Here is a 27,568-nt window from a genome sequence, read left to right as displayed (position 1 = left end):
GCAGAGAAGAATGAATTATAAAATTCAATTTTTATTCTGACACAGGGATGCAGTAGTAATGCAGATGATTCTTTTGTAAAAAAAAAAAAAAAGTCAACTTTCTAAACATTTGCTTTGCTGAGACGCATGAATATAAATATGACATTTGGTATGAAAAAGCCATGTTTTGACAATTATATAAAGGTGTTATTATATACACAAAATAAACACCACACACTTCCTAGGGAATGCAACGACAATAATCATGAGAAATTTAACAGAATTCACCACCTAAATTAAGGCAGAACCCACCTGTCTGAATCCACATTTCTCAAATGCATGTATAAAAGTATGACTCAAGGTAGCTAAAAAATTCTCTGGTTGCCCCGCTGGAGAGAGTCTTCCAGGAAGTACAATCAGCGTGTGCATTTTTTTAGACTAAAGTTTTAAATAGGATCTTTCCCTTTATCCAAATTTTCTCTTTTTTGATTTCGCCTTATGAGCATGACAGATTATGATTAGGCACAGACACATATTTGCACTGTCCCTCTGTTACCATGGATTCCATTTTGAGAGATGACGGGTTAAATATATCCCATTATTAAATGTTCAGAACATCAACAATATTTTGAGTGCTAAAAACAATCTCTGAAGTACACCAATGATGGAATTAGTGTTGTAATGTGTTTAGAGAATAAATGTCTATGTTTGTCTCGGGGGTTCAAATGCAGGCATACATGTGCGCACACACACACGCGCACACACACACACAGGGTTCCAGTCTTCAATGTGTCGTCTTCTTAGGAGACTTTCCAAATTTGGCATCCAGTCCAAGGCCTGAAAGATAGAGCAGAGTCATGGTTGAGCTTATTATATATCTGCTCATTATGGCCCTCCGGCTCTGGACTGATTATTAGTACTGTTCAACACAGGAATCAACTATAACAAGATCAGATGTACCCGACCAGTAAAAAGTCTAGGCAACTGTTTGAGATCAAAAATATTATGCTTAAATTCTTCAAATTAATTTTGTAAACAAATATAAAAAAAAGTACCTACATTTGAACTTCATTTCATTCATTTATTTTTTAAATAAACTAAAATACATAATTTATATTTTTTTGATTATATTCACTACCACTCAAAAGTTTGGGGTCAGTAAGATTAAAAAGAAATGACAACTTTTATTCAGCAAGGACACATTAAACTGATCAAAAGTGACAGACTTTAGATCAAAGACAGTTACATTGTTACAAAAGATTTTCTTAGAAACGCTGTTCTTTTGAACTTTCAATTCATTAAAAAAAATTCTGATTATTTTTTTTATCTCCGTTTCCACAAAAATATTAAGCAGCCCAACTGTTTCCAACATTCATAATAAGAAATGTTTCTTGAGCATCAAATCATCCTATTAGAATGATTTCTGTAGGATCATGTGACACTGAAGACTGAAGTAACGATGTTGAAAATACAGCTTTACCATCACAGGAATAAAATACATTTTAAAATAAAAATAATTTGAATGAATGATTTAAAAAACTCGGTTTAAATGAATGGATTCAATGACTCACTCAAATTCTTCACTTGTTTGATTACTGGATGAGGGATGCACCGATATGAACATTTTGGCCGATACCGATAATTCTTTACATTTGAAAGCAGATAACCGATATATATTGGCCGATACATCTAAATTTAAAAAATGTATATACTTTGATAGCCTGTATACCTAAACAAAAGGCTCACCATTAAAAGCCTTGTCTCAAACACTTTTAACATAAATCAAACATATACAATACAGTATAGCCTAGTTCAAACCAGTGTAAGATTCCTTAACTTTTAAACTTAATTTTACAATCCTATGGGCAACTTTCTTTATTAAAAAAATGGTAACACTTTATAATAAGGTTTAATTTTGTTAGCATTAGTTAGCATGAACCAACAATTTTATAAGACATTTTTAAGAAAGTTGTATCTGTTAACATTAGTCAATGCACTGTGAACTAACATGAACACACATATTTTATTAACTACTATAACAAAGGCTATTGCTCTCTGTTAGTTAATGCATTAACAAATGAGACCTTATAAGTGTTATCAAAAAATCTTTTGCATAACAAAAAATAAAATACCTAAATAATGCAAAAAAGTCATTGGATAACATTGGGCTGCATATAAAGAAACAAAATGGATCAATAAAATGGAATCACCTCTGCACGGAGAATAAGGAAATTATTTTTATCAAACCATATCGTTGATGAAAATAATACGAGAACAAAATAATGGTAGTTATTAATAACACAATGTTTTTGAAAAAATTAAACATTTTTAATATTACAGTGATAGTAAACATCTTTAATAGCTTAGTTACTGTTTCAAATGACATTGCTGTGTGAGCTGCGCACGCTGAAGCTGAAGAGAACGAACGTTAAACCGAATCGCTTTGCTAGAAGGTTAATCAACTCAACGGTTGCTGAAGAATGCAAACCCAAAGAATTTTAAAAATTTATTACAATAGTGAATACAATTATAATTATATGACAGTCCCAATCATAGGTTTTAATGTTTTGCATTGTTGTTCAATCTGCGCGTGCTTAAGCTGAAGAGAACGAGCACCGGGAACCTGAAGAACTTTTCTAGCAGGCTGTTTAAATCCACGAAACGCATCATATGTGAGATTAATCAGATATTTATTTTACATCAAATTTATCTGCGACTTATCTGCACAAAATGACGTGAATGCACAATCGAACTTGTGCTGGTCACAATGTAGTAATCCCTGTTCTGGACGTGCTATTCCCACAACAACGCGCTGAAACACGGCAACTAGGGATGGCCCGATACCATTTTTTTCAAACCGATACGAGTACGAGTATTTACATACGTGTACTTGCCGATATCGAGTACCGATACCGATATTTCTACCGCAAAAGTAACTATAGGCTCCCAGAAAAGAAGACAGAAGACTATTTTAGAGCACAGGTTAGAAGACTGTTTTTATTTTCTTCTCTGCTTGTTTTAACAAGTCTAAAAATAAATAATAATGAGTAAAATAATAAATGTATTAACACACAAACCACTCTTAATTTAACATAAAAGCAAGCAGTTACTGCGTGCATGGTCTGACATGACTGAATGCGCCCAAAGTGCGCTCCCTTAATAGTCTAATTCCTAAAAAGCTGACAGTTCTGACAACTGACAGCTGACAACTTCTCTCTCTGTCATGAAGGAATAAGATCGTGTGGGTGTTTGAATCGAGATCGGGGGATTTTTTAACAATTAATCGTGCAGCTTTAAAATGCAGCCAGTAAGCATTAGAGACTTCTTTCAAAAACAAACTTTTAAACGGTAGTGTATTATTAATCATTTAATATAGTTATGTAAATAATCAATATAAGACTAATAAAGAGTTTCACTCACCAAGGAAGACGAGGATGGTGCCAAACCACTGCAAAATACTGATGACGTTCCCAAAGAGCAGCACTGATCCCAGAATGGTGAAGAACTTCCGTGTCGTAGTGATGATGGAACATGTGAGCGGTCCAAAATAAACCACAGTCATGAAGATGAATGTCTAAGTGAAGACAGAGGAGAATAAATATTTAAACCATGGATTATCAACTATAATTTACTCTTTCTATTTTTGTGTGTGAATGAATGATTAAACGATGTTGCTGTTCTTTTGTATGTAAACCCACCTGTCCAAGAGCGCTAGTGATACCAAACAGGAGGATATTATAGATGATGGCAGGATGGCGGTCAGTAAATGTCAAAAACTCCCACACCTCCCCACTCCACAGCACAGCTATGCAGAAAGAAAGAGATGTTGTTTCTTTAGTAGATTGTATGCATACACGTATGAGCTATATATAATATAGCCATAATGAGGTTGGCAAATAACTTTACTCTCCAAAGCCCCCATTTTTACTTGCATTTGGGCTTGATGAGTGTTAATTCTGGACTCTGTATCATTTTGCATTTGCCTAGTTAAAAGAGAAACTTGACAAAAACTATTCATTATTTCTGATAACTTCAGAGAGCACCACAGGACAGCTCTGGTTTCATAATGAGTGGTTTGGAAGGAAGGAAGTTTGCTGCATGTGTGATGAGATTAAAGATTAAAAGTGAGGAACAGATGCCTTTCAGAGCTGAGGCAGACCGACTGAACAGCTGCTGGAGATCAGCAGGGTTGCTTCTGTCAACCCTCAAATAATAATAACAACAACACCAAGACTAATAGAGCCAGAGCTCCCCCTGCTGGAGGAAGATGTACCGACAATGAGCTCTGGTCTGATGGAAACACTAGTATACGATTTATAAACCATGAAGACATCCACTTAGTACAAAAAACTATGAGGAAAAAAAGGAAGTGTACTGAAATCATTTGCTCCGAAAGGGTTACAAAAGGTGATTGAGGCAACAAAAATTCAGCCAAACAATCATTGTTGCAAACTTAGTAGATTCTAAATCTTTAAGCCAAGACATAAAATACAGTAACAAAAAACATACCGAAAACCATAATGATATTTAATCTTTCTCATTTATAAGAAACAACATGACAAAATGGCAATAAACAGCAATATTTACTTACACAATCATTTAAAACCGGGGGGGTCATTTAGTTTAGTCTCTAATGCTCACCAAAGCTGCATTTATTTGATCAGAAATGCAGTAAAAGAGTAATATTGTAATTACAATTTAAAGTAAATATTTTCAAATAATATATTTTAAAATGTAATTTAATCCTGTGATGTCAAATCATTACTCCAGTGTCTTCAGTGTCATATGATCCTCCACAATTATTCTAATATGTTGATTTGCTCTTTACTGTCATTTTGATCAATGGAATGAATCCTTAAAAATATTAGTTTCATAAGAAATTCTTGCTGACTTGAGTGATGACACAAATTAATAGATAAGCCATTTTTGCTAATGATGTTTAAACATCTAAACTTGATTTCATGATTCAGTGAATCAATTAAAAATGGATTTATGTCTTAATCTGATACAAACAAATTATGTAACAAGGATAAATTCATCTGACACAGTAAACCTAACGGCCAAAAACGACATGCATTAAAATCAGAGTAATATTCATATTTTATTGCCCAGATATATCACAAAGTCAAAATGTATGTATATGTATATATGTGTATGTGTATGTATATATGTGTATGTGTATGTATATATGTGTATGTATGTATATATATATATATATGTGTATGTATATATGTGTATGTATGTATATATATATATATATATATATATACACACATACACACTGTGGATAGCATACGTGAACACACCCACATGCTAAAGTTGACTAAAAAGAGGAATTAAAAAAAAAATCTTAATGCCTTAATGCCTAAAAATGAGGAAAAATCCAACCTTTAAGGACACCAATTTTCTTTGTGAATGAATAATGTATCGTAAATAAATAAATAAATGTTCTTCCTTAAAATAGAGGGTGCATAAGTCAGGACACCCCTATGTTAAATTCCCATAGAGACAGGCAGATTTTTATTTTTAAAGGCCAGTTGTTTCATGGATCCAGGATAATATGCATCCTGATAAAGTTCCCTTGGCCTTTGGAATTAAAATATCCCCAAATCATCACATTCCCTTCATCATACCTAGAGATTTGCATGGTGTTATTTCAGTTAGCCTAATAGCTGGTTTGATTTGCACTGAGAGATGATCTTACGAAACCCCATGCCAATCTCTAGGTATGGTGAAGGGTGTGTGATGATATGGGCAGGGCTCCAGACTAACTTTTCCACTGATTGCACTGGTGCTACCAACTTTCTCAGTTGGTCGCACCAGCATATGATTTGGTCGCACCTTTTTTTCTTTTTTTTGCTACATGCCATGGGATTAATCAATGCATGCTGATGAATAGTGGTTTTAATGGACCAAGGCTAGCAAAGGCTTTCTGGGTTGCAGCAGAAATACCCGTAATATATTAATTATCATTGCCAAATTTCAGGATTTTCATGGATTTTGGACAGTAATTTTAATCTGTAATTTTAATCATTTTACATTTGAATTATATACAATCTATCTATTTACATTTGAATCATATTCTATCTATCTATCTATCTATCTATCTATCTATCTATCATCTTTCTAACTTTTAAAAATCATTAAACATTCAAATGTATGCATTACATTTTTAAAAGATTAGAGTATTATAATAAACTGATACAGATTTTTCGTTATCAAAGTTTATAGTTTTAACAAAAAGCAGAAATCTCACACTCCTTACCTTCTGCATTTTATAATAATTTCCTTTTCCTCTGTCGAGCGATCATGAGAGTAATCGCTCGACAGAGGAAACTATAACCGCTGAAAAGACGTAGGAGGACTCTGTGTTTCGTGAGACCATTTTTATCATTTTTAAATGCCTTAATTCGTGAATTCGTAATAGGCGCGTTTCACCATCAGTGTGCAATGCGCGTGACGTCTACGTTCGTCAATAAATAAACTGCACGTGTCTTGCGGAAGAACATTGTAGACGGAACTTCTCTCCGTTAATGTCTATGGCGAGTCACGCAGGCACTGGGCTACTCCGCAGCCGAGACGACCCCGGGATAAAATAGTCCGAATATAAACACTTATTATAGGCGTACCGTAGTGGTTCAGAATAAGTCAAAAACACGGTTTTGAAAATGGATTCATGATGTAGCCTACACGTTCATTTTGAACATAAATTACGGACTGCAGCAGCTGATACAACGGCGTTCTGTTGCTCAAGCGTCCACTCGCACAAATGCGACCACATAACATTTTAACTCGCACATTCTCAAAAAATGGTCGCAGTCTGGAACCCTGGTGGGGCTTTTTTAATTCCAAAGGCCAAGGGAACTTAACTAGTAACTTCACTAACAAAGTTTCAATGTTCCTATAATTTATCATGACCCTCTTTTTAACAACTCACCTACTCCCAGGACCAGTGTGGACCACATGTTAACATTCAGCATCATGTGATTGGCTCCCGTCTGGAAGCGCGCCCTCATGTGGTCCTGAGATACTCCTGTCAGCCCATCCAGAGTCAGAGAGAGCAGCTACGACCAAAGAAACACACATCAGATCATCTTTCCACAGAGGACTAGAAATGCTATACAGAACAGATTAAAACAGAGCCCAACCAGCAGCATCTCTCCAAAGCCAAATGTGTGATCATCTGATGCACTGGAGCCTTTGTTGGGTTTGTAGAGGAAGAGGGCGACCCCAGCGACGATTAGAAACACACACAGATACTTCGCCATGGGATATTTCTTCCTCAGGATTGTGACACCCAGAATCATCACTGTAGAACCATAGGGACACAAGCACAATGAGTAGATAGAAACCTCTGCAGATTGATGGCATTGGTCATATTATGTGGCTAGGAAACGAAGAGAAACAAAGAGAACCGTTTGCCATATGGCCAACAAACATAAGCCAAATAAATATGGCCATATGGGAATATACGCTTTCTTTGAACATGTGAGGCAAGCATAAATTGTGCACTCTAAACAAAAATATATCCAGACGAGATGAAAATGACAGCTACCTTAGCCGAAAAAAATATTTGGACACTGAAGTCTCTTACCTGGAATTGGTTTACAGGATTTTCCCAACACCTAGAAGGAAGAAAGACTCATGAGCATGATGCTGTGAGGGAGAGAAAGAGCGATACGAGAGTAAAGAGCTGCTGACCTGTGTGGGGTAGTTGACATACTGCAGGGCAGAGTTACTGGACACCATGGCACCCAGGTAAGACAGAGAACACACGCCATAGAGCCAGCTTCTCGTGTGGTCCTGCTTTGAGCCCTCAAAAACCTGAATTACTACAAGCATAACATAGAGAGAATGCAGAATTACTTGCAGGTGGAATTAAAACACATGCAACAACACATACAGGCAAAAGAGTGGTGCCATAATGTGACAACCTATTTATTATGTAAAGCACTGTCACACATGATCTCCAAAACACTCTATCAGAACATGCAACGCTTTGACTCACAGAGTCTGGCGAAAGCGGCGTTGATGATGCACTGGATGAAGACTAGGGTGGTGGCGTAACGAAACTTCTCCTTCTTCCCCGCGTGAGTGTAGTCCCCTCGTGTGCTGGACGAAAAAGAAGACAGAGGTAGTGTGGGATTGAAGGGAACAGCTGTTTGGAACAAGGACACTTAATGATTACTGGTGTATAAATAACCAACAGTGGCTGGGGAAGAAACTGTTGTTTACCGCAGCGACTAATTTTAGTGCTCGTTAAAAAATAAAATAAGTCTTCATGACATTGAGAGGTCAACTCATCTGAGAGGTTTTGAAATGTACTGTGTAGATGTAAAATAGTTAAAAGCATGGCAAAGTAATTTGAAAAGAAAAATCACCACTTTTTAACATAATTATTTATTTACATATTTTACATTATTGACAAACTAGATAACCCCAGGAATCAAAAGGAAAAGTTATTTACCCACGGTTTCACAAACAAGGTTCAAGTCTAGTCCCAGACTAAAATGAATGTTTGAGCTGTTTTAACTGAAAGATCTTAATATGTCAGTGTCTTTGTGTCTCAAGATTCACACCAGTAATGTTTTTATTTCTAAGGCATGTTTATAAAATCTACTTACCTCATCTTTCCCTTGGGTCATTTTGACCCAAAACTTTTTTTTTTTATGTAAAAATTGCGTGTTCATCAGAGGGGTCCAAGACCCTAGGACTTTTGTCGCACTTGAACCACGTATACACAAAAAATGAATTGAATGGATTCGAGGAGTTTTGTGGTTGAAATTTAAACAAGTAACAAATCCTTCTCTCGCAGATCAATTTGACCCCCTTAGGAATTAATGGAAAGCGAGGAATGCTTCAGTACACATATAAAAACCTAGAAATGCACAAAATTCAAACTAAAAATGCTAAAACTTTACCAAAAAATTATTTAATAATTTGCTCCATATAGAACTATAAGGCCATCTACTGGCAAGAGTCATGAAATATCATGTTATGTTATTGTTTTCCAAAAGAGGTCGGCAAAGACACCCAATGTAAGATATTTTGAGATATTTTCACATTTGATTACTTATTCAAATTTCTGTACCTGTTAGATCGACCCGAAAAACTCTAAAAACACAGTTTATTTCATTTGTAGCCTTTCTTTGTTCTATTGTATTTCTTTGTGCTATTTGTACTTCGATTATTTGTTCTTATTTTATTACTGACTGCTTACTTGTCTTTAATAATGTTTTAAATTCACATTAATTATGCTGGTGGTTTTTGTTGATATATATATATATATGGGCTATATTTATGTTGTTATATATTCCTATCAAAATTGGAATAAAGAATTGATTTCTCAGTGGTGTCTAAACATTTGTACCACTGACCCAGTCCTCAGCACCGAGCCCTGCTGGAGCAGCTCTAAATATGTGCTGTGCTATTAAATGAAAGATAAAATATGATAGAGAAATAGAATGAACAGTGAAAGTAACAAAAGCTCATACAACGCATTTTAGCAGGCTTAATTAAGCATGAAAATAACTGAAGGACTTGAAAGTATCAGTATCAGACTCATTTTGGAAAAAGTGGTATCGGTGCATCTGTACTTAAATTACTATTTATTTATTAATATTGATCAAATCTAGTTTAAAGATAAATAAAACAAAAAAGAACAAAATCTAAAAAAATTGCATGAAAAAATATTATTAAAATGAAATAAAATAAGCTTTCTGGACAAAAAAAAATTAAGCATAATTTTAGGGCTTCGGGTAATTTTTATATGCGTTACATGTAAATATGTGAAACAAAGTGCGAGGGAAGAATGAAGGTTAAATGTCCAAATTGAACTAAGGCCTAATCCTGGCTTAATCTAAATCCTGTCTGTGAAACCAGGCTCTAGGGTTGTGTTACGAGACACACAGGGGAAAACCTTCTGACCTAGTCACCTGAAGGTAATGCAAGTGATTTGTTGAATGATCTGTTGTTACAGGTTCATAAGGACTGCTGTCATTAGAACCACTCAATTATTTTGCAGGCAATGGAACATCAATACTAAATAGACCAAGAATTTAAAACAAACCACTATTAAAAATGTACAATTGACTAAATTGAGATCTAATATCTGAAATCACATATCATTTAGACTCTTAAATGAAAGAGCACTTTAGAATTTTGTTTTGTTATATATATTAGATCTTAATTAATGGTCTATATCGCGCAGTTTGACATCTTAAGATGGTCAATTTAGAGAAAGGAGGCGGCCTGCACCTTATTAGCCAATCAGAAACACTATCAATCTGTCAATCAATTTGCACATTTGAGTTTGCTGACATTGTTTTGGCTGCGATATATGTGGTTCAATCTAGTATATATTCCAATTGTCGCTGGTAAGCATTTCAATTTTACTAACCATTATGTACTAGTACTTATTCTTAGTTACTTGTAACTTTTCAAATAGTTTCATAAGCATCTAGTCTAGTTTTTCTAGTACTAACTGAATAGATACTGCAATGCAATACTTATTACAAACTGGGAGGTAAATTGATTTTATCGATTAACTCGTTTACGTCAACTTGTTTGAATTAAAATCGACGCTTCCCTCTGGGCTTCCGTAGTTACGAACGGGCTCAGCGATTGCCATAGAGATACACAAACAACATGGCAAATGAACAAGACTGCGGCAGCACAAGCACACCCACCAAAAACATTTACAAACTTAATCCACAGGGCTGCCAACTCTCACAAATTCACCGTGAGACTCACGCAATTGTCATGTTTCACACGCCACACATCAATTTTCTCATGCAGAGAAAAATCGCGAGGCGCGTATAACGGTGACGGTTCGAGTGGCAGGCGCATATATCCGTGACGGGTCCCAAGGCAGGCGCGTATAACATTGACGGGTCGAGTGGCAGCTGCCCCTAGCGGTGACGGGTCGAGTGGCAGCTGCCCCTAGCGGTGACGGGTCGAGTGGCAGCTGCCCCTAGCGGTGACGGGTCGAGTGGCAGCTGCCCCTAGCGGTGAAGGGGCGAGTGGCAGCTGCCCCTAGCGGTGACGGGTCGAGTGGCAGCTGCCCCTAGCGGTGACGGGTCGAGTGGCAGCTGCCCCTAGCGGTGACGGGTCGAGTGGCAGCTGCCCCTAGCGGTGACGGGTCGAGTGGCAGCTGCCCCTAGCGGTGACGGGTCGAGTGGCAGCTGCCCCTAGCGGTGACGGGTCGAGTGGCAGCTGCCCCTGCTGCCACTTTTTTTACCGCGACTGACACTGACATACAAGACAGAGAAGGTTACTATTGATATGAAACAAATTCTCAGCTCTCAGATTCTGTCAATTTAATTACGAAATTCAAACAAATTACATACTAGTAATTACATTAATACTATATTATATTACACTAAGAGGCCTAGATACTAGTGAGTTTAAAGCAGTGCTTCTCAAGCTGAGACCAACTCTGGGGCCTCAGCAAACTCCCAGGTGGGACAAAATAAGCCCTGAAAGTAAACGAGTGAGGCCACTTATAAATTAAAATGCTAAAAAGATGTACAACATTAAACTGACATCATACTTTTGAGTTTATGCTTTTATTACAACAGATGCACCAGAAGGACATCAACTTAGATTAGAAAAACCTTAAATTATTGTCTTGGACAAAGGTGAGCCTTGGAGTCAAAAAGGTTGAGAGCCACTGGTTAAGATCCATGTTAAAAGAGCTTGCCACATAGAGAACAATAAAACAACTCTCTGCGATAAATCAGAGCTCTTTCTCTGAAAGAGGCCGACAAGAGCGCTGTCATCAGGGTTTACCATAACGTTAGTATACTATCCTGTCATATACTGTAAGACTGCAGAGAGTGTCAACAAGCAAGGTGAAATAGCTGAAGGGTCATTCCCACTCTCTACTTGCTCTTGCAACCACATGGACAGAGAATACAGTACTTGCAGTGCAATAATAGCAACTGAAGATTAAACGGTGTTATATCCTATGTGATAGTAGGCTCTTCAAATGCAATGCTGTTTCATACTCACATTGTCTCCTGCAGTATTCCATAGTAAAAGTAGCACACGAACACCCCACAGAAGCAGACGATGAACCGGAGCCGTTCATTCTGCCAGAGAGACGGTTTGCTCGTCGCCTTCCCGGCGGCCATGCTATCGTCCAGCACTCTCGGTATGGACACGGACACCGCTCCGCTCCCCGTACCCCGTGCTCCTGCGTCCCGATCCACTCTACCGGCGATCGGTAGCCCGACTCTAGATGCCCCTCTTCTCTGTACTGATGATGAGGCTCTCCTTACTCCGATATACCATCTAACGTTACAGTCTTAAAGCCTCTTACAATAACAAAGATATTACACTACCAGTCGTGTTGCTCAGTTTATTTAGGTTTCCGTGTATTTACAGATCAGTAATGTAATGTAATTGTAGCACGCGCTAACGTTAGTTGTGTCCAAATAACCGCATCCTGAAAATGACGAGTGAGTGAATGCGGTAAAAAATGCGACTTTTATATTGCCCAAAAAGCTTAACTAATATTGTACTCGAGGTGTTGAGTTAATGGTCTGGTTTTGCCATGTAGTGATAATTACCGCTGGGGCAATCTCTAATAAATGTTTTCATTTGACGCGTCAAATGACAATACAGGAAAAGGACCCGATGAAATTCGTGCAATGTGCTGATATGCCTGTAATTATAAAGAATTAAAATACCGTTTTAAGCCACGTGCATGTCGTTATTTGCTCAACCGCGGTGACTTCCCTCACATCATGGGGCTTTCCGATCAAACTCTATTTTTGTTCGTGATTGTACAAAAAGTTGCCTGCTACTTTAATTTAGGCATTATATACAAATCCCTATGAAAAAAACTGTGGGGCCTTTCTTGAAAATAAGCAGTTAGGATTTTACGTAGTGGTATGTGTATTACTTCGATTGGTCCAAATAAGCAAAATCTGACGACATGCAACGAATCACAGGGCTGGAATCTTTAAGGGGGCGGGGCATATAGTTCGTCTACTCTATAAGCATTACGTTTATATTATTAACTACAAGTTTTATTCTAGGTTAAACTGGTATCACATTTTAATGCAAACATATAAATGTATATTGAAATGTAATAATTGTAAATATATATATATATATATATTTTTTTTTTTAAATATATATATATGCTCAAGAATGCATAAAGTTTATATACAAACCAGTAAACACACTTATTTCTTTGAGTTTGTTTCTCATTTATGGCAGCCAAAACTGAGTAACATAAATGTACAATATATGCGACAAAAAAATTGTTGTACTCAACAAAATAACAATAACAGTAACAATCTGAGAACAATATTATTAAAACAGCACCCTTAAAGAACAAGAACAAGAGAGAACTTAAAACACTGAATGGATGATGCCAAGACTGAGACACAATCAATGTAAAAAAAAAAAGAAAAGAAAAAGGGATAATAACAGTGCAGTGTGTCAGCAAACAATAATTTGCTGGAAGTTTCGTTCCTTATGATGTGCACATATTGAAGTTGAATGCGGCAAATTTGCTTGTGTCCTGTGTAAAGTGTTTGTATAACCAGCTTGGTGCTCAATGAACTGAACAATATGACCACTGTGGTAAGAATAGTAGTCAAGTCTGAAGTGAAATTCAGTAAAACATACAGCACACTAATCAAGTGTGTATTAAAATAAACCCTTAATCGGGTCCTGTATGTATTCTTGTCTGAATTTAAGTGTGAATGGCCCACTATTCATGAAGACCTCTGAATAAACAACAGAATAATGGCCTCTGCCTTCGTTCTCTTATTAAATTACAACTGTAAACACAGTTACACAGGTTCTGTGAATCTCAAAGAATCCACTAAGAAAATATCCCCATCATATTTGAATCCAAACAAAATAGAAAAATAATGAAGTATAATTTAGGACCTATTTTTATATATATATATATATATATATATATATATATATATATATATATATATATATATATATATAATCAAAACGTTAATTTAATACAGTAACTAATGTAATTATCCTAAAAAATATGACAATGCAAAAAAAATAATAATAAAAATAATTTCCTTTGATTGGAGGTAGTAACATATGACCGGGACATTTTCTTGATAAGCTTTGTAAGATTCAACCTTTTACTCTCTCCAAACATTTGTTGACATTCATTGAACGCCTACAGTTCAGAGCTCATCTTAATGATGTCTAAATGCATACATTCTTAACTACTAAATAGACATGCTAGAGCATATTTAAAACAAACCCAGCCTTCAAGAACACATGAAACATCAGTTGTCAAGATGAAATGCCACTACAATGAACAGCTGATGAGACACTCTCTTACTATCTCTTTCGTGTTATCTGCAAATGCTGAATTAAGAAACTCATCATGGAGTTGGTCAAGCTTGAAACACATATACCGGTATGTTTGATAGCCTTTCCGATAGACAAGATATTATAATGAAAGTTCAAAATGACCATTTTCTGTTCTGACAGAGCTAAAAATATATTCTTATACATATGATGAATAGTCATCAATATAGTTTTATAGAAATTAGAGGAAACATACCAATAGATAATTGCTATAACGTGAAACAAAATGATCACAAGTGCCAAGGGGAGTGTCCTCAGGTCAAAAGGTCGCCCGCATATCACATTGGAGAGAGTCCACTATAGTGGACGAAAAGTTGTCCATTTCATTCTTCCATCATGATTTTTTGAATCTCTGTGCCGATGTTACCGGGTGGATGGCATGAGCCGTTTCTAGAAAGGCTACTTCTCGCTGAGACGCTTTAATGTCCAAGTCTCTGATGATAGGAACAAATGCACAGCATTCTTTTGTTTTTCTTTCTTTTTGCCGTGTATGTCCCCCATTCACAGAGAGGTGGCGGTAGGGTCTGGGAGGGCGCCGTTCAAATAACCACCCACACCATGTCCCGGTGCCTGGCAGGGGGCGGCACTTTGAGCCGAACAGCCAGTGACGGGTGAAACAGACAGGCCACAGAATAACAGGTCCATTGAGGGGAGGAGGGGCTTTAGGAGACTGACAGGGCAGAAGGCGGAGCCACCGTGAGGCGTGAAATTCACCTTGTTGGGGTCAGGGCAGGAAGGCTGAAGAGGGGCATTTCCATGACAGGCAAGGCTGAAAAGAATTGACGTTTTGAAAATGGTTAATATTAGGATCGATTGATCAAATGACTGGTTTAATGAAATTAACTGCATGATATGCAGATTGATTAACAGGGTATCTTCATGGTTTTTAAAATCCAATTTAAGGCCTTTTAAGACCTTTTTTTTTAAACTATGCACAATATAAACTTAATGCTCAATATATACAGATGCTCAAAATTGATCACGTGAATGCATGTTTTACACAGCTTATTGTACAGGTAAGTTAATCATTGTTCTAAACTGCTCTATTACGCACACACACAGACAGTAGCGCGCGTATCACATGAAGATCGCGTGCACACAGAATCATTCAGTAGCGCAGAAATGTATTGTAAAATAGCTTGGAAACTGAAAAGTAACTAAAACCCTCAGCTTCACTATTAGTAGGGAGACGCTGCCAGGTGCAATTCACACACAATCACTCTCTCTCACACTAATGCATTCAAATAAATGTAATGTTACTGTGTTACTTGATCTATACCTGATTTTGAACGAGCAGAAATCTGTGAGAAATATAATAACCCAAAGACAAAAGAACCTACAAAAACAAGCTGTTATGTAGGCGCGCTGTGTCATTTGCCATAGCTGTGCACAAGGCAACCCGCGTTCAAGTCTCAGCTCGTGGTTCAGGTTTATTTGTTCACCAATGATGTCATCACCGACTAGTCGACATCAACTCGAATTTCATCAAATAAATGTTGACTTAAAAAAATCTGAAGTTGTATAACGCCTAACCCAGATTATCAATTTTTGCTGAGAAGACCCCCTAAATCAGGATAATGTCATTTAAATGATTGTGGCAGACAGGAATATTGATTAATACTAACACTTTTAATTACACTATATTAATGCCCAGTTCATGTTTTTGAACACATACAGAAGTTTTAATGTTTTGCTTAACTTACATGACCTCTTCAGACACACGTACTCTCTCGCAGCCCTCTGGAGGTTCTCTCTGGAAGACGTACGTCTTGTTGGGACGAGGAGATGAAGATGGCGGCTCAGACATACATAAAGGAGGAGAGGAAGGTGGACAGAGCGGCCCGCACACAATCATATCTAAACACAACACACATAGTCAGAGAAACAGAATCATCAGTCAAACACATATTTCCAAAATTAACAATTTTACACAGACTTACTTTCATGTGTTGATAAAATATGAATGGCATAACTAAGAGCAAGTTTAGTTTGTGCTATTTTAAAAGAAAAATTGTCTATGAACACGTACATCCTTGCCGTCTTGTACCAATTTCAAATGGAGCATTAAAATGGCAAAAATAGACCTATTTATATCTGATATTACATTTACTATATTACTACTGGACTGCTCATTCAATCAACCAATGAGAGTGACTGACCGGCATCTGTGATGGTGCAGGGAGAGTGCGATGGGGACAGCTGGGCAGGAGAAGGGTCACTCTGTGAAGCGCTGCTGTACCTCTGAGCTGGGACGGGGGCTCTGTGACCATCTGGTACATCGAGGATCTGAAAACACACAGTGGTTACAGATGATTTTGAGCTGAAATTGTAGGTCAGAAATACAAGTACATACAAACACACACTGACTTTGTGCTGTTCCTTTGCTGTTTCAGACACAAAGACTCCCTCCAGCTCCAGGTTCAGTCCTTCCACACTGCGTCTCAGTCTGGGGGCCAATCGGCTCAGTGGAATGAGAGGCATCGTCTGTACACACACACACACACACGCACACACGCACACGCGCACACGCGCACAGTGCGCACACGCACACACACGGCAGTCAGAGAGACCTATAAGCCAAAATGTCTACAAGTGACAAAGTTTAAAGAAAAGCTACAATATGTGTTATATAATATATATGTGTATAATATAATATAATATATGTTTAATATATAATATAATATGTGTTGGGGTTCTGATGTGACAGAAAAATGTCTGGTCTTATTTCAACCTAAAATTAAGAATTGTGCGATTCATTTGTTAATGTTTTTAACCGATTGATCGCACTAACATACATATATATATATATATATATATATATATATATATATATCTTTTGGTTTTGTGGTTAAGTATAACCTAAACACATGAGATGAACCTGTATGTACGTCATATAATAAACATGCATCTAATGCAAATAGATATTTAAATATTCTACTCTACAAAGAGAGCCACTGCTACATAACATAAGCAGCTGTGTGTGTGTGTGTGTGTGTGTGTGTGTGTGTGTGTGTGTGTGTGTGTGTGTGTGTGTGTGTGTGTGTGTGTTTTTGCCATATCAATGGCTGTAGCTCACTGACACCATCTAAGTAAAGCTGCTCCGTTTTTAAATCTCTGTTGCTAGTGAGATGAGAGCCATTTGAGAGGGTTAGCTCATAATCACAGCTCATAAACAAGCACAACCTTTATAAATGCCCTTAACTGTTCCGTTGATGTCACTACTGTGAACGAGCTGTACTAGATTCTGAAATTGTTCAGGTTTGTGTGTACATTAATGTTTACCTGTGTACTTCCAGGTGTGTGTGTTTGGCTGTTGTGTATGTGTTGGTGATTGTGGTCACAGTCCATGGCAGGAGGTGCATGCCTGGAGCGTTTTTGTAAGGACTGTCGAAGTTTAGCAACCTGAGAGGAGAGAAACATTATGTATCACATGTAAACTTATAACGTGGAGAAGAGAGGTGAAAGCTGACTGCTATGACTACTGCTAAAAATAAATAAATGCAGCCTTGGTGAGCATAGCAGAAAGACTTCTTTCAAAAACATTTTACAAAAATCTTACCAACTTTAGAACGGTAGTGTGTAATAGTATTCCACCATTTCAATTTGAACTGTTTATATATTATTTATTTATGTCATAATGCCAATATTTGGATATAAATAGAATGGTACTTTTCTCTTTTAACTCTTTTCTTATTTTCTCTTTTTACAAAATGTAACAGTTTATCCCAGCTACCAATCCTTGGAATTAATAGATTTAAACAATTATACTGGCACTAATAAGAAAAAAAACAAAGCAGTTCTTTCTTTTAGTAGGACTACTTTTAGTTTCAAATACCAAACAACATTTTCCACCCAACATCAAGTACTTACCTCTCGAAGGTGTTCAGCACTACCCCATGATGCCGAGCGCTTGTGACCACCGCCCCCTCTCCGCCCCCTTGTCTCCTCTATCCAGGAACTGGGAGTCTAAGAAAAGAGAGAAAGCAAGCGTTCATTTGACTTTCAAAGTGTTTTAATTTTAAAATTATTGATTTTCAAATACTCACGCCCACAATGGTTTCTCATCGAGACATAAAAAAAAGCTTCAGCTCATTCAGGATAATCAAAACTGAACCTCCCAAGTAGAATACCAACCATCCTAAATACCCCGAGTCTTTGCATAAAGTATTCCAGAGCTTTCCACTGAACACAAGACAGCTTATAACACACCCTCTTTTAACGGAGACAAACACAATGCAAAGCGATTCTGTTCTTTCATGCACCAGTTCGAGCGAAAGCATCCGTTCCTGAGAGTAGTGCACACCATTCACCAAGTGTTGACATGTTTTTATGCATTTCACAAATGGAACTGAAAGCTGCTTCCGCGCCTCACTAAGTGTATTTGAATACGGGACATGACATGTGACACACCTGGAAAAAACACATACGCCCAGCACACAGCTGTGAGGAGACGTGCATGATAGAAACCACTGACTGCGCTGCACCACATTTCATAGAAGTGGAAGAAAAAAAAAAACATGTTTGTACTCAAGTGCACTCATACAGACAGACACGTGCATACCGTCATGATATCCTGCTGACTCTGGAAAGAAGTAAGAGCCCACCTAGTGCACACTATATAGCCGAACACTGAACTGTTTTTCTCCAAGTGACCCAATCACTTAACTCCATCTCAGAGCAGAACGTAACCCAAAAAAGAATCCTCCTGCTATGTCAGGTCCTTCTCTTCCTGTGTCTGTCAGAGGTCACGAATATATTGTGCGGTTGGGATGCTAATGTAACAACACGCAGTTGGAGTAACCCATATTAAAACATGTCATCACCTCTGGCCCCCAGGGTGCGAGATCAGAACTAGGGACGTCCGCTCAGTGGCTGGAGGCTTCACATGGCTGAGCGGGGGCAGGGATGCGAGTCGATTTAAATTTAAATTCAGCCCTGATTCCTTTCTGCCTGGACACCCGCTTGTCTGCCCGCCCACATCAGGCTGCCATGGGATTACGCCTATAAACGGACATTAAGTTCGAGGGTCTGTATGCACAGCACGCTAGATGCTGGCTAAAGTTTCAGAAGTCCCCGTCTGCACTAGAGGTCTGCACTCCCGCGGGAGTCCCGCGGGACCCGCGGGTCCCGACGCAAAACAGTGCGGCGCGGGACAAATTTTTAAAGGTCATTGCGGGAGCGGGCGGGATGATGAGGTGCACTTGCGGGTGCGGGCGGGAGGGATGATACGCTGCACTCCCGCAAATTAAATATGAGTGTAAAGTAAAATATATAAATGATTTAAGTAGCGTACATAATTTGTAGTTGTGAGGGAGATTCTGATTGGCAGCAATAAAAACGTTTTAAGCAGCCTAAACTTATGAATGTTGTCGGGTAGGGCGGGGCCTAATCTCACGCACACTTGTTTAGAGACAATTCCTTTCCCGCTGCTCCGAGTTCGAATTCGAAAGCTAGTTCAAGTTCAAAATAGACAGCATGGACGAGGAACAGAGCGCCTCTAGTGCTTCAGATAAAGTACAGTTGTGAATATTATGCTGTTCGTAATATGGGACCAATAAATATGTTACCAAGTATTGGTAAGGAATTTTGTGTGCACGCATTTTTTCCCCAAGACCTTTCGTCAGACAGAAAGTGCGGGCGGGAGCGGGACATTATATCACAGATGCGGGCGGGAGCGGTACTAAAAATGACAAATCTTTGCGGGAGCGGGCGGGAGCGGGACTGAACACTGCGGGAGCGGGCGGGAGCGGGTCTGAAAATTGTGTCCCGCGCAGACCTCTAGTCTGCACTCAAGAGGGCGTTCGGATTGGGGGTTGGGCAGAGTTGAGAGTGTCTTAAGACTGTACAATTGTTAACTGTTGCAAGTCCACTAAAAAATAAAAAAAAGGGAGTTGCATTTGTTCGTTAATGAAAGATAAAGTGAATATATGAAAGTAGGGTGTGCATCTGCTTGTGCATTGTGTGTGTGTGGCAGGGGTTGAGGGGGACGGTCACTATGAAGGTCATGTTAAACAAAACCTTTTTTTGGGTGACCGGTTATCAGTGCAAGCAAAGCAGATCACCTGCTGAGACACACAGCCAGACTGGATGCAGCATCTATGAAGGAAGCGACATCCATCCAAACAGACACTGCTCTCAGAAATCAGCAAAGCAATGAGGTTAGAAAGAAGTGTTTGTAGGATGGTTGCCAGGGTGTTGCTATGCAGTTTCAAAAACAAATGACTCCTATGAGACAGTTTTTTATTATAAATAGTCCTGTCCTAATGAGTCTTCATTGGGCTGCAGGGCTGCATGATAAATCGTATTTTAATCGTGATCGCTATTAATGCTTCTTACGATTAATTAATGGTTGTTCATCCTGAAAGTGTTTTTTTTTCATACCACAAATGTCGAATTTGCATTGGTATAACAAGCCTCCACAAGATTACATGCTATCCAATCTGAGCTTTTCTCTTAAATAGATACATTTTCTGCAACCTTGTGTTCGTGCTCTCTCTCCATTGAGAAAACGCGCTGATGATCTGAAAACACTGCCAAACATGTATGTTGGTGTGGTTGATCTCCGTTGCAATATACAACTCAGACGAAAGTGTCAAACAGCCAATTTGTGTTTGTTCACAAGGACGCTTGTGCTGTTTACTGCTTGCTGCGACTAAATCTGCGATCAAACATTCTCAGCGATGAACTGTATTGGAAGTAATATATATATATATATATTTTTTTTATTTTTTTTTATTGATAGAAGCTTCTTGTTTTACAAGTTTTTATTATGTAGAGATTGTGTGAATTTATATGATTTATGTAATTTGACTAAATATAATAAATCAGGAAACTAGAAGAGGTCAAATAAACCATGCATATGAATCTCTTAATTTGTGCTTACATGAAAGTGCAATAATTCTGATGAAATGTAAAAAGAAATAACAATCATGATTATTAATTGTGATTATAAATTGAGAAAAATAATAATCCGTATAATCATTTTAACCATTATCATGCAGCTCTATTTCACTGTATATTTTGCAGAATTTCCAAAGAGAGAATTTCTTTCATATGCAAGCAAAATGGATATCATAACTAAAATACACTAACATTAAAATAGGTCTCATATGCTCACCAAGGCTGCATGTATTTGAACAAAAGCAGTAACCTGTACACACAATAATATTGGGAAATATTATTTCACTTTAAAATAGCTATTTTCTATATGAATATATTTTAAAATGCAATGTATTCCTGTGATGGTATTTTCAGCATCATTATGGTCACACAATCCTACAAAAATCATTCTAATATCGTGATTTGATGCTCAAGAATAATGTATTATTTAGTTGTCCTGCTTTCAAGATTCAATGATGAATAGGAAGTTAAAATTAACAGCTCTTAAAGTAACATAATAAAAGTTGTTACTGTCATTTTTGATGTCATTGGTGTCAATGCTGAATAAAGGTATATTTCTTTTAAAAAAATGTTACTGACCCCAAACTTTTGATCATTAGAGTATGTCCATATGAATCAAAATCTAAACAACTGAAATTAAATCGAATTAGAATCAAACCGTAACCAAATAAAAGCAAAATGAACAGCCCCAGCAGAGAGACTTTCAACTTTTGTGTCAGACTGAATATGGCCGACCCCAGCAGGCATGTTGGAGCAGTGCTCCAGGAACCCATATGGAAACCATTTGGAAAAAAAACAATATGGCTGCCGTTCCCAGTTGGGTTTTCCTAAACTCCTTCCATTACCACCCAAAGTCTTTCTCTACCAACTTCAGCTTTCTTATACAAACACGCCATGCCACGGCCATTTAAGAAATAAACTTTGCAAACAACAAAAGTGTTACACATACAGAATTATGTACAGTTGTTTTATCACATAGCGCAGACCTAACAATCGGTTTTACTCCCCACCGAGTAGTAAAGACTTCACTGCACATGGTCAGACAGGACCTCCTTTGTTTGCTATTAATATCACTGACTGGGTTAAAGGAATAGTCCTCCCAAACCAGAGGTTCTCACCTGTGTGGCCTTGTCATTGACGCAGGTAACGGGCTGACACTCTGGTTCCCTAGGCCAGCTGCCCTGCAGGTACGGTCCCACCAAAGTGTCCAGAGACAATGTGCGTCGCAAGGTTGGCTTCGGCGGGCGGCCCTTCGTCTTGCACTCGGCTACACAGACAGGACAGGGGATACAGAGTGAGAGAATGAAAACAGTGAGATGCGTTTCTTTAAAAAAAAAATATATATATATATAGAATTCAACAATTTAAAAAATAATAATAATAAAGCACATTGCATGGAATATTGTCTTTCACAATGCAGCTTGCTGAGACTGACCCTTCATTTGTAGTGTGAACAACAAGCTAGAAGTAAACTCCTTTTTGATTCATTTAATTGTACTGGCAAAAAATAAAGCATTTCAACAAAACAGAATAATTTTTTTAAATCTATAAAAAACTCCAAATATCTTATTTGCATTTCAGTACTATTTTTGCATTACGGTAATGAAAATCAGGTCAGAAATGCGCTTAATTTGCATGAAAGCAAAAAGTCTGAAATTGTCACAAAAACAGTATGAATGAGATGGTCTATTCATTTTAAAATCAGTTGATTGAACTGACAAAAGGTACAACATTTTAACGGAAACCCTGAATCACTAAAGCCTGAATTTCCATAGATAGCCAGAAAGGAGGAGAATGAGATCAGCTAGCAGCTGTGCCACAGCTCTGGCATTAAATGTGTTTCTGATGATGTTTGTTTGCGTTTAATAATAATCCTTTTACATTTTTCCCATGAGTTGGCATTTGAGACACTTGTAAATCACACTGGGACACATTCCCAGCATGAAAGACTCATTATAAATAGACGCTGTTGTCGTAACGGATGCTGAACATCCTGGTGCTTGCTTCATCAACACACTGTAGACCAGGTTGTTATTAGGCTCCTGCCCAAAATACACCAGAGGATCATTTTCACATGTACACGCCACGGGATCGTTTTCTTCTGTGCATTGATCATGTCATAGAAACTAATAATGGTACACCTGATCTCCGACCTTGTCAGGTCCTTCCTTAATCCATTTACCTCTCCCAGCCCCAGGGGTCTTTGCAGTGGCTTCGCGAGACTTTTGATGGTGGAAGTTTACTCGTGGGTGTTAAACAAGGTATACTTGTCTTGTACAGAGTGCATTTTGTCGCGCAGTTGGAGGGTGTGGAAAAAAGCAGGTTGGGTGAGAAGATTGTGACATTGTAAGGTTTGAGGTATATATATGGTTAGTCTGATATTGTGCAAGAATATATGTATAAGTGAATCTCACAAGAATATAGATTTGCATAAATAAAACGAAACCTCTTTTTTGGCAAATTAAGACTTTTTGCATATTAAGCACATTTCCACTTGATTCTCATTACCGTAATGCTAGAAATAGTAATGTAATACATTATATATATACACACATGTTTGATAAATATACACGTGTGTGTGTTTCTGTGTCTGTGTGTGTCTGTGTGTGTGTGCGCGTGCGTGCGTGCGTGCGTGCGTGCGTGCGTGCGTGCGTGCGTGTGTGTGTTGGTAACACTTGACAATAAGGTCTCATTTGTGAACATTAGTTAATTAACTAACATGAACTAACAATGAGCAATACATTTGGTACTGTACTTTTTAATCTTTGTTAATGTTAGTTAATAAAAATCCAGCTGTTCATTGTTTGTTCATGTAAGTTCACAGTGCATTTGATTTTAATAATGTTTTAGTAAATGTTGAAATTAACATTAATTAACATTACCTAAAATTAATAAATGTTGTAAATTTATATTTATGTTATTTATATTATTGTTCATTCTTAGTTCACTAAAGTAGTAAACTAATGTTAAGTCATGAAACCTTATTGTAAAGTGTCTCTCACACAGTTTTGGTCATTCTATCTCTGATTGTTATGTGGAAGTCCTACTCCTCTCCACAAGGCTTGTGCATTGTGACGATCTGGTTGCACTCGGATTCAAAGACCCTTTGTGATTCACACATTGTCCTAAAACTAAAGACAAGACTTTCAAAGTATTCTCACCTAGTTGATGAAATGTTGATGTAAAATACCTGAGACAGCCTGACACCTATGAAAAATGTCACACTAAGACCAAAGTTTACTAAAAACATAGACCTTTTGTTCAATATAGCGGTTATTTCATTCATATAACACCCAGATCTTCAACATTGGTCTAACAATTGTTGCTAAACTACTTATCTAAAACTAATTTTGGTGGGGGGGAAAAAGTTAAATTCAACCAATGCTAAGGTTAAAGGACTATTTATCACATTAAAATCTAAAATCTATTTAAAAAAATACAATGTACAAATATACAACTGTCAATTAAAGGATTTTAAAAGTAACCATCATAAACTATGTAAATGCATTAATATTGTACAACACGCGTGTTATTATAAGCCTGGTTTAATGTGCAACACTCAATTTTACACAAAATGTAACTGGGATTCCTTGTCTCTCTATTCACCAATAGGGCCCGAAAAAGTTTGAAGCCACTGATATATGATACTAAAGCTACAATTAAAATAGTTATATTTAGTAAAATGCTTGAGCGACACAAAACAATGCAAGAATCGTTTCCAAATTTGACATCCAGGTGTGTAACAGCAGATCACAGGAATGTGACAGTTGTAATTTGTTTTTCCTGATGCTGACTGCAGATATTTAAGGTGAAGGAAAACAGACCTCCTGAGACCTGGACACACACTGTTTATGCGCTGAACATGCCAAAACAGATATCAGAGTTTATAAAATATTGCAGGCAAACAATAACATCCAAAATAGACATCAATAGTGTCTTGATACGACAGACCTGCTTTGTTTATTCAAGCCCATGCCATGCTTTGAGACCATCTTGGCCACAAAACATGTTGAGAATAAGGTGGGGGGTCGTTCAGTGCACTGAGAAACTTCTTGAACACTGTTGCACTGAAGCCAAGAAAGAGCAACTAAACCACAAGACCTCTGCAGATTATCCATTCACATTATTATTGTTATCGTTATTTAATTATTATCTTATAGGCAAAGGAGCAGAGTTAGAGTGGATAGGACACTTGGGGGGTATTACTAAATAAACTGGGTAGATTTATAAAGCGCGTTTGAGTGTGTCTTTTACCTGTTTTGGTGTCTTTGCAGCAGCGCGGTGCTGTTCGGTTCTGCAGCTGAAACGGGACCGTGGCTCGGAGGGGCTGCAGTCCTTGATTACCCACCCGGGCCACTCCACTCCGACACGACATTCCCACAGGCGCTTTAGTGCTTTAAAAAGTCTTTCAAAAGTTCACGAATCTCGCAAACCCCAGCGTTTACCTAAAGCTGATAGTCCAGCAAAGGTTTTCGTCCAACTCAGCCGTCAAAAAATCAAATTTTTATAGAAACATTTTAATTTAGCACACTCGCTAGCTAGTCAGCTAACGTTACTTTCTTTTGTGAAGATAGTGAAGTTTTCCTAAACTAATTACTTCAACAAAAGACGTTATTTTTCTGTGTGAAAAACACATAAAGGTTTATGCACCGTCCTAAACAGTTTATTCCACTTGGCCTAGTAAACTTATAGTTGAGGAGCAGGACTACATTGTATGGGCTGCTGCCAATTCTTCTTCAGTGCAAAATCTGACAACAGCCAAACCTACACGCTCGTGTCTAGTTCAGAGCACTGCACAGCGTCTAAACACATGTTTCCACTCTGATTGGCTGCTGAAAAATACTACTCACAACTTATTGGTCGTTGGTAGCATCGATCTATTAGGGGTGGCTCTCAAAGTCGACTCTCCCCGCCCACTTCATTAAGATTCATATTTTTCAGAGTTCTACCTCCAGCAGTGAGAGGAGGGGCTGCTTCCTACAGAGCCAATGGGTGGAGCTTAACGTCAAGTTCCCCTCCCTGGACGTAGTGATTGGAGCTAGACGGTTAAACCACACCCCAATCCTACCATAACCCTATCGCTAAACATAACTCCACCCATTAGGTCCACGGAGGTGGAGCTGGGCTATGTCTAGCTCCACCCTTTACGCCCAGAGAGGGGGAGCTGGATGTAATTTGGGCTCTGCATGAGTAGCAATTCAGAAATCCAATGTGTAAAAAATTATTTATATTATTGGTAAAATAAAAAACAAACAAACAAACAAAAACAACGTGTGGGAGATTAACAGATCTCATTGCTAACTGAAAGAAAATGGGTTTACTGAAGCAAAAAGGATTTTTGATGAGACACAAGACCCCAGTTTCACAGACGAGTTTAAAATCTAGTCTAGTCCCAGACTAAACTGCATGTTTGAGCTGTTTTAACTGAAAGCAACTTGCACTGACAGATCTTAAAATATGTCAGTGCCATTATTTTGTCTCAAGATGCTCACCAGTAATGTTTTTATTTCTACGGCTTGTTTAGAAAAGCTACTAATGTCTTAAATGAACTAAAGCCTAATCCTGGCTTAATCTCAACCCTGTCTGTGAAACCAGTTGGGGCCGGTTGCATAAACTGCTTAGACTAGTCTTACAGGTTAGGCATCTTTTTTTTTTCTTTAAGACTGTTCATAACTGTTTTAAGTCAATTACATAACAAAGTAGACTGAGATACTAAAAAGTAAGACTGCCCCTGGCCTTGACTAACTGCTAGTTTGCCATATTGGTACTTAAGACACAGTCTTAACATAATGGCTATGTTTATGCAACTGGCCCCTGGCCTTAGGGTGTCAGAGTTTTTTTTGTTTTTGTTTAATGATAGATAGATTATGGATGCTCCTGATTGCTTCAGAGGTAAAAGCTGCTCATAACTGCTGGTCTAGGATAATTTATTTCCATAATAATATCATATGGCGGTCTGGAGAACATCATCGGTTTCTTTTTACAACTGTTTTGCAGCGTTGAGCAATGTTGCCAATCATAAACATATCTGTTGATTTTTTGAACGCAATGGCCAATCAGAGGTGTTCAAGTTAGCGCTGAACGAAAGTGGATCGATAAATTAAGATCATGAGAGACACAGCACACAGGGCTCTGAAGTTTTGAAGACAGACAAGAATGACACGTAACCTGAAATCTATTTAAATGTTGTTGTTTTTTAACGGGGAAATGCATCTACTTACTGAGTACCATGCGTTTGTATCCTGCTTTGCAAAGCTATTACAAGCAATACCCACTAGATGTCGAGTTCTCCCGGGAAGTGCTGATATTGTTGTGCTGTTTGCCC

At 37.9% G+C, this 27,568-nt stretch overlaps 2 protein-coding genes across 3 annotated transcripts; both read right to left on the bottom strand.

Annotated features, from left to right (window-relative positions):
• Positions 1-11: 11 nt before the first annotated feature.
• slc35b1 (solute carrier family 35 member B1) lies at positions 12-12,617 on the bottom strand. The gene is made up of 9 exons (XM_077212184.1): positions 11,992-12,617; positions 7,988-8,091; positions 7,681-7,811; positions 7,574-7,604; positions 7,128-7,288; positions 6,917-7,043; positions 3,678-3,784; positions 3,400-3,553; positions 12-816 (listed from the first exon to the last, which is right to left on the bottom strand). The coding sequence occupies exons 1-9, from the start codon at positions 12,111-12,113 to the stop codon at positions 764-766; spliced, it is 990 nt and encodes a 329-aa protein (XP_077068299.1). The 5' UTR covers positions 12,114-12,617; the 3' UTR covers positions 12-763.
• A 567-nt stretch (positions 12,618-13,184) lies between these two features.
• fam117aa (family with sequence similarity 117 member Aa) lies at positions 13,185-27,560 on the bottom strand. 2 transcript variants are annotated; one of them, XM_077212182.1, is made up of 8 exons: positions 27,465-27,560; positions 22,362-22,510; positions 18,214-18,309; positions 17,626-17,745; positions 16,711-16,827; positions 16,503-16,629; positions 16,047-16,200; positions 13,185-15,112 (listed from the first exon to the last, which is right to left on the bottom strand). In XM_077212182.1, exons 1-8 carry the CDS (start codon positions 27,472-27,474, stop codon positions 14,845-14,847), a joined length of 1,041 nt encoding a protein of 346 aa, XP_077068297.1. In that variant the 5' UTR covers positions 27,475-27,560; the 3' UTR covers positions 13,185-14,844. The 2 variants fall into 2 exon arrangements, with proteins under 2 accessions (XP_077068297.1, XP_077068296.1); XM_077212181.1 differs by lacking the exon at positions 27,465-27,560 and adding an exon at positions 25,498-26,042.
• Between the last annotated feature and the right edge of the window lie 8 nt (positions 27,561-27,568).

This window comes from Siphateles boraxobius, unplaced genomic scaffold (genome assembly GCF_051911475.1).
Source record: "Siphateles boraxobius isolate OS27281-9 unplaced genomic scaffold, OSU_SipBor_1 66, whole genome shotgun sequence".
NCBI classification, from domain to species: domain Eukaryota; kingdom Metazoa; phylum Chordata; class Actinopteri; order Cypriniformes; family Leuciscidae; genus Siphateles; species Siphateles boraxobius.
Note: the sequence above shows the minus strand (reverse complement) of the source record. Positions and strands in the feature narration are given on the sequence as shown.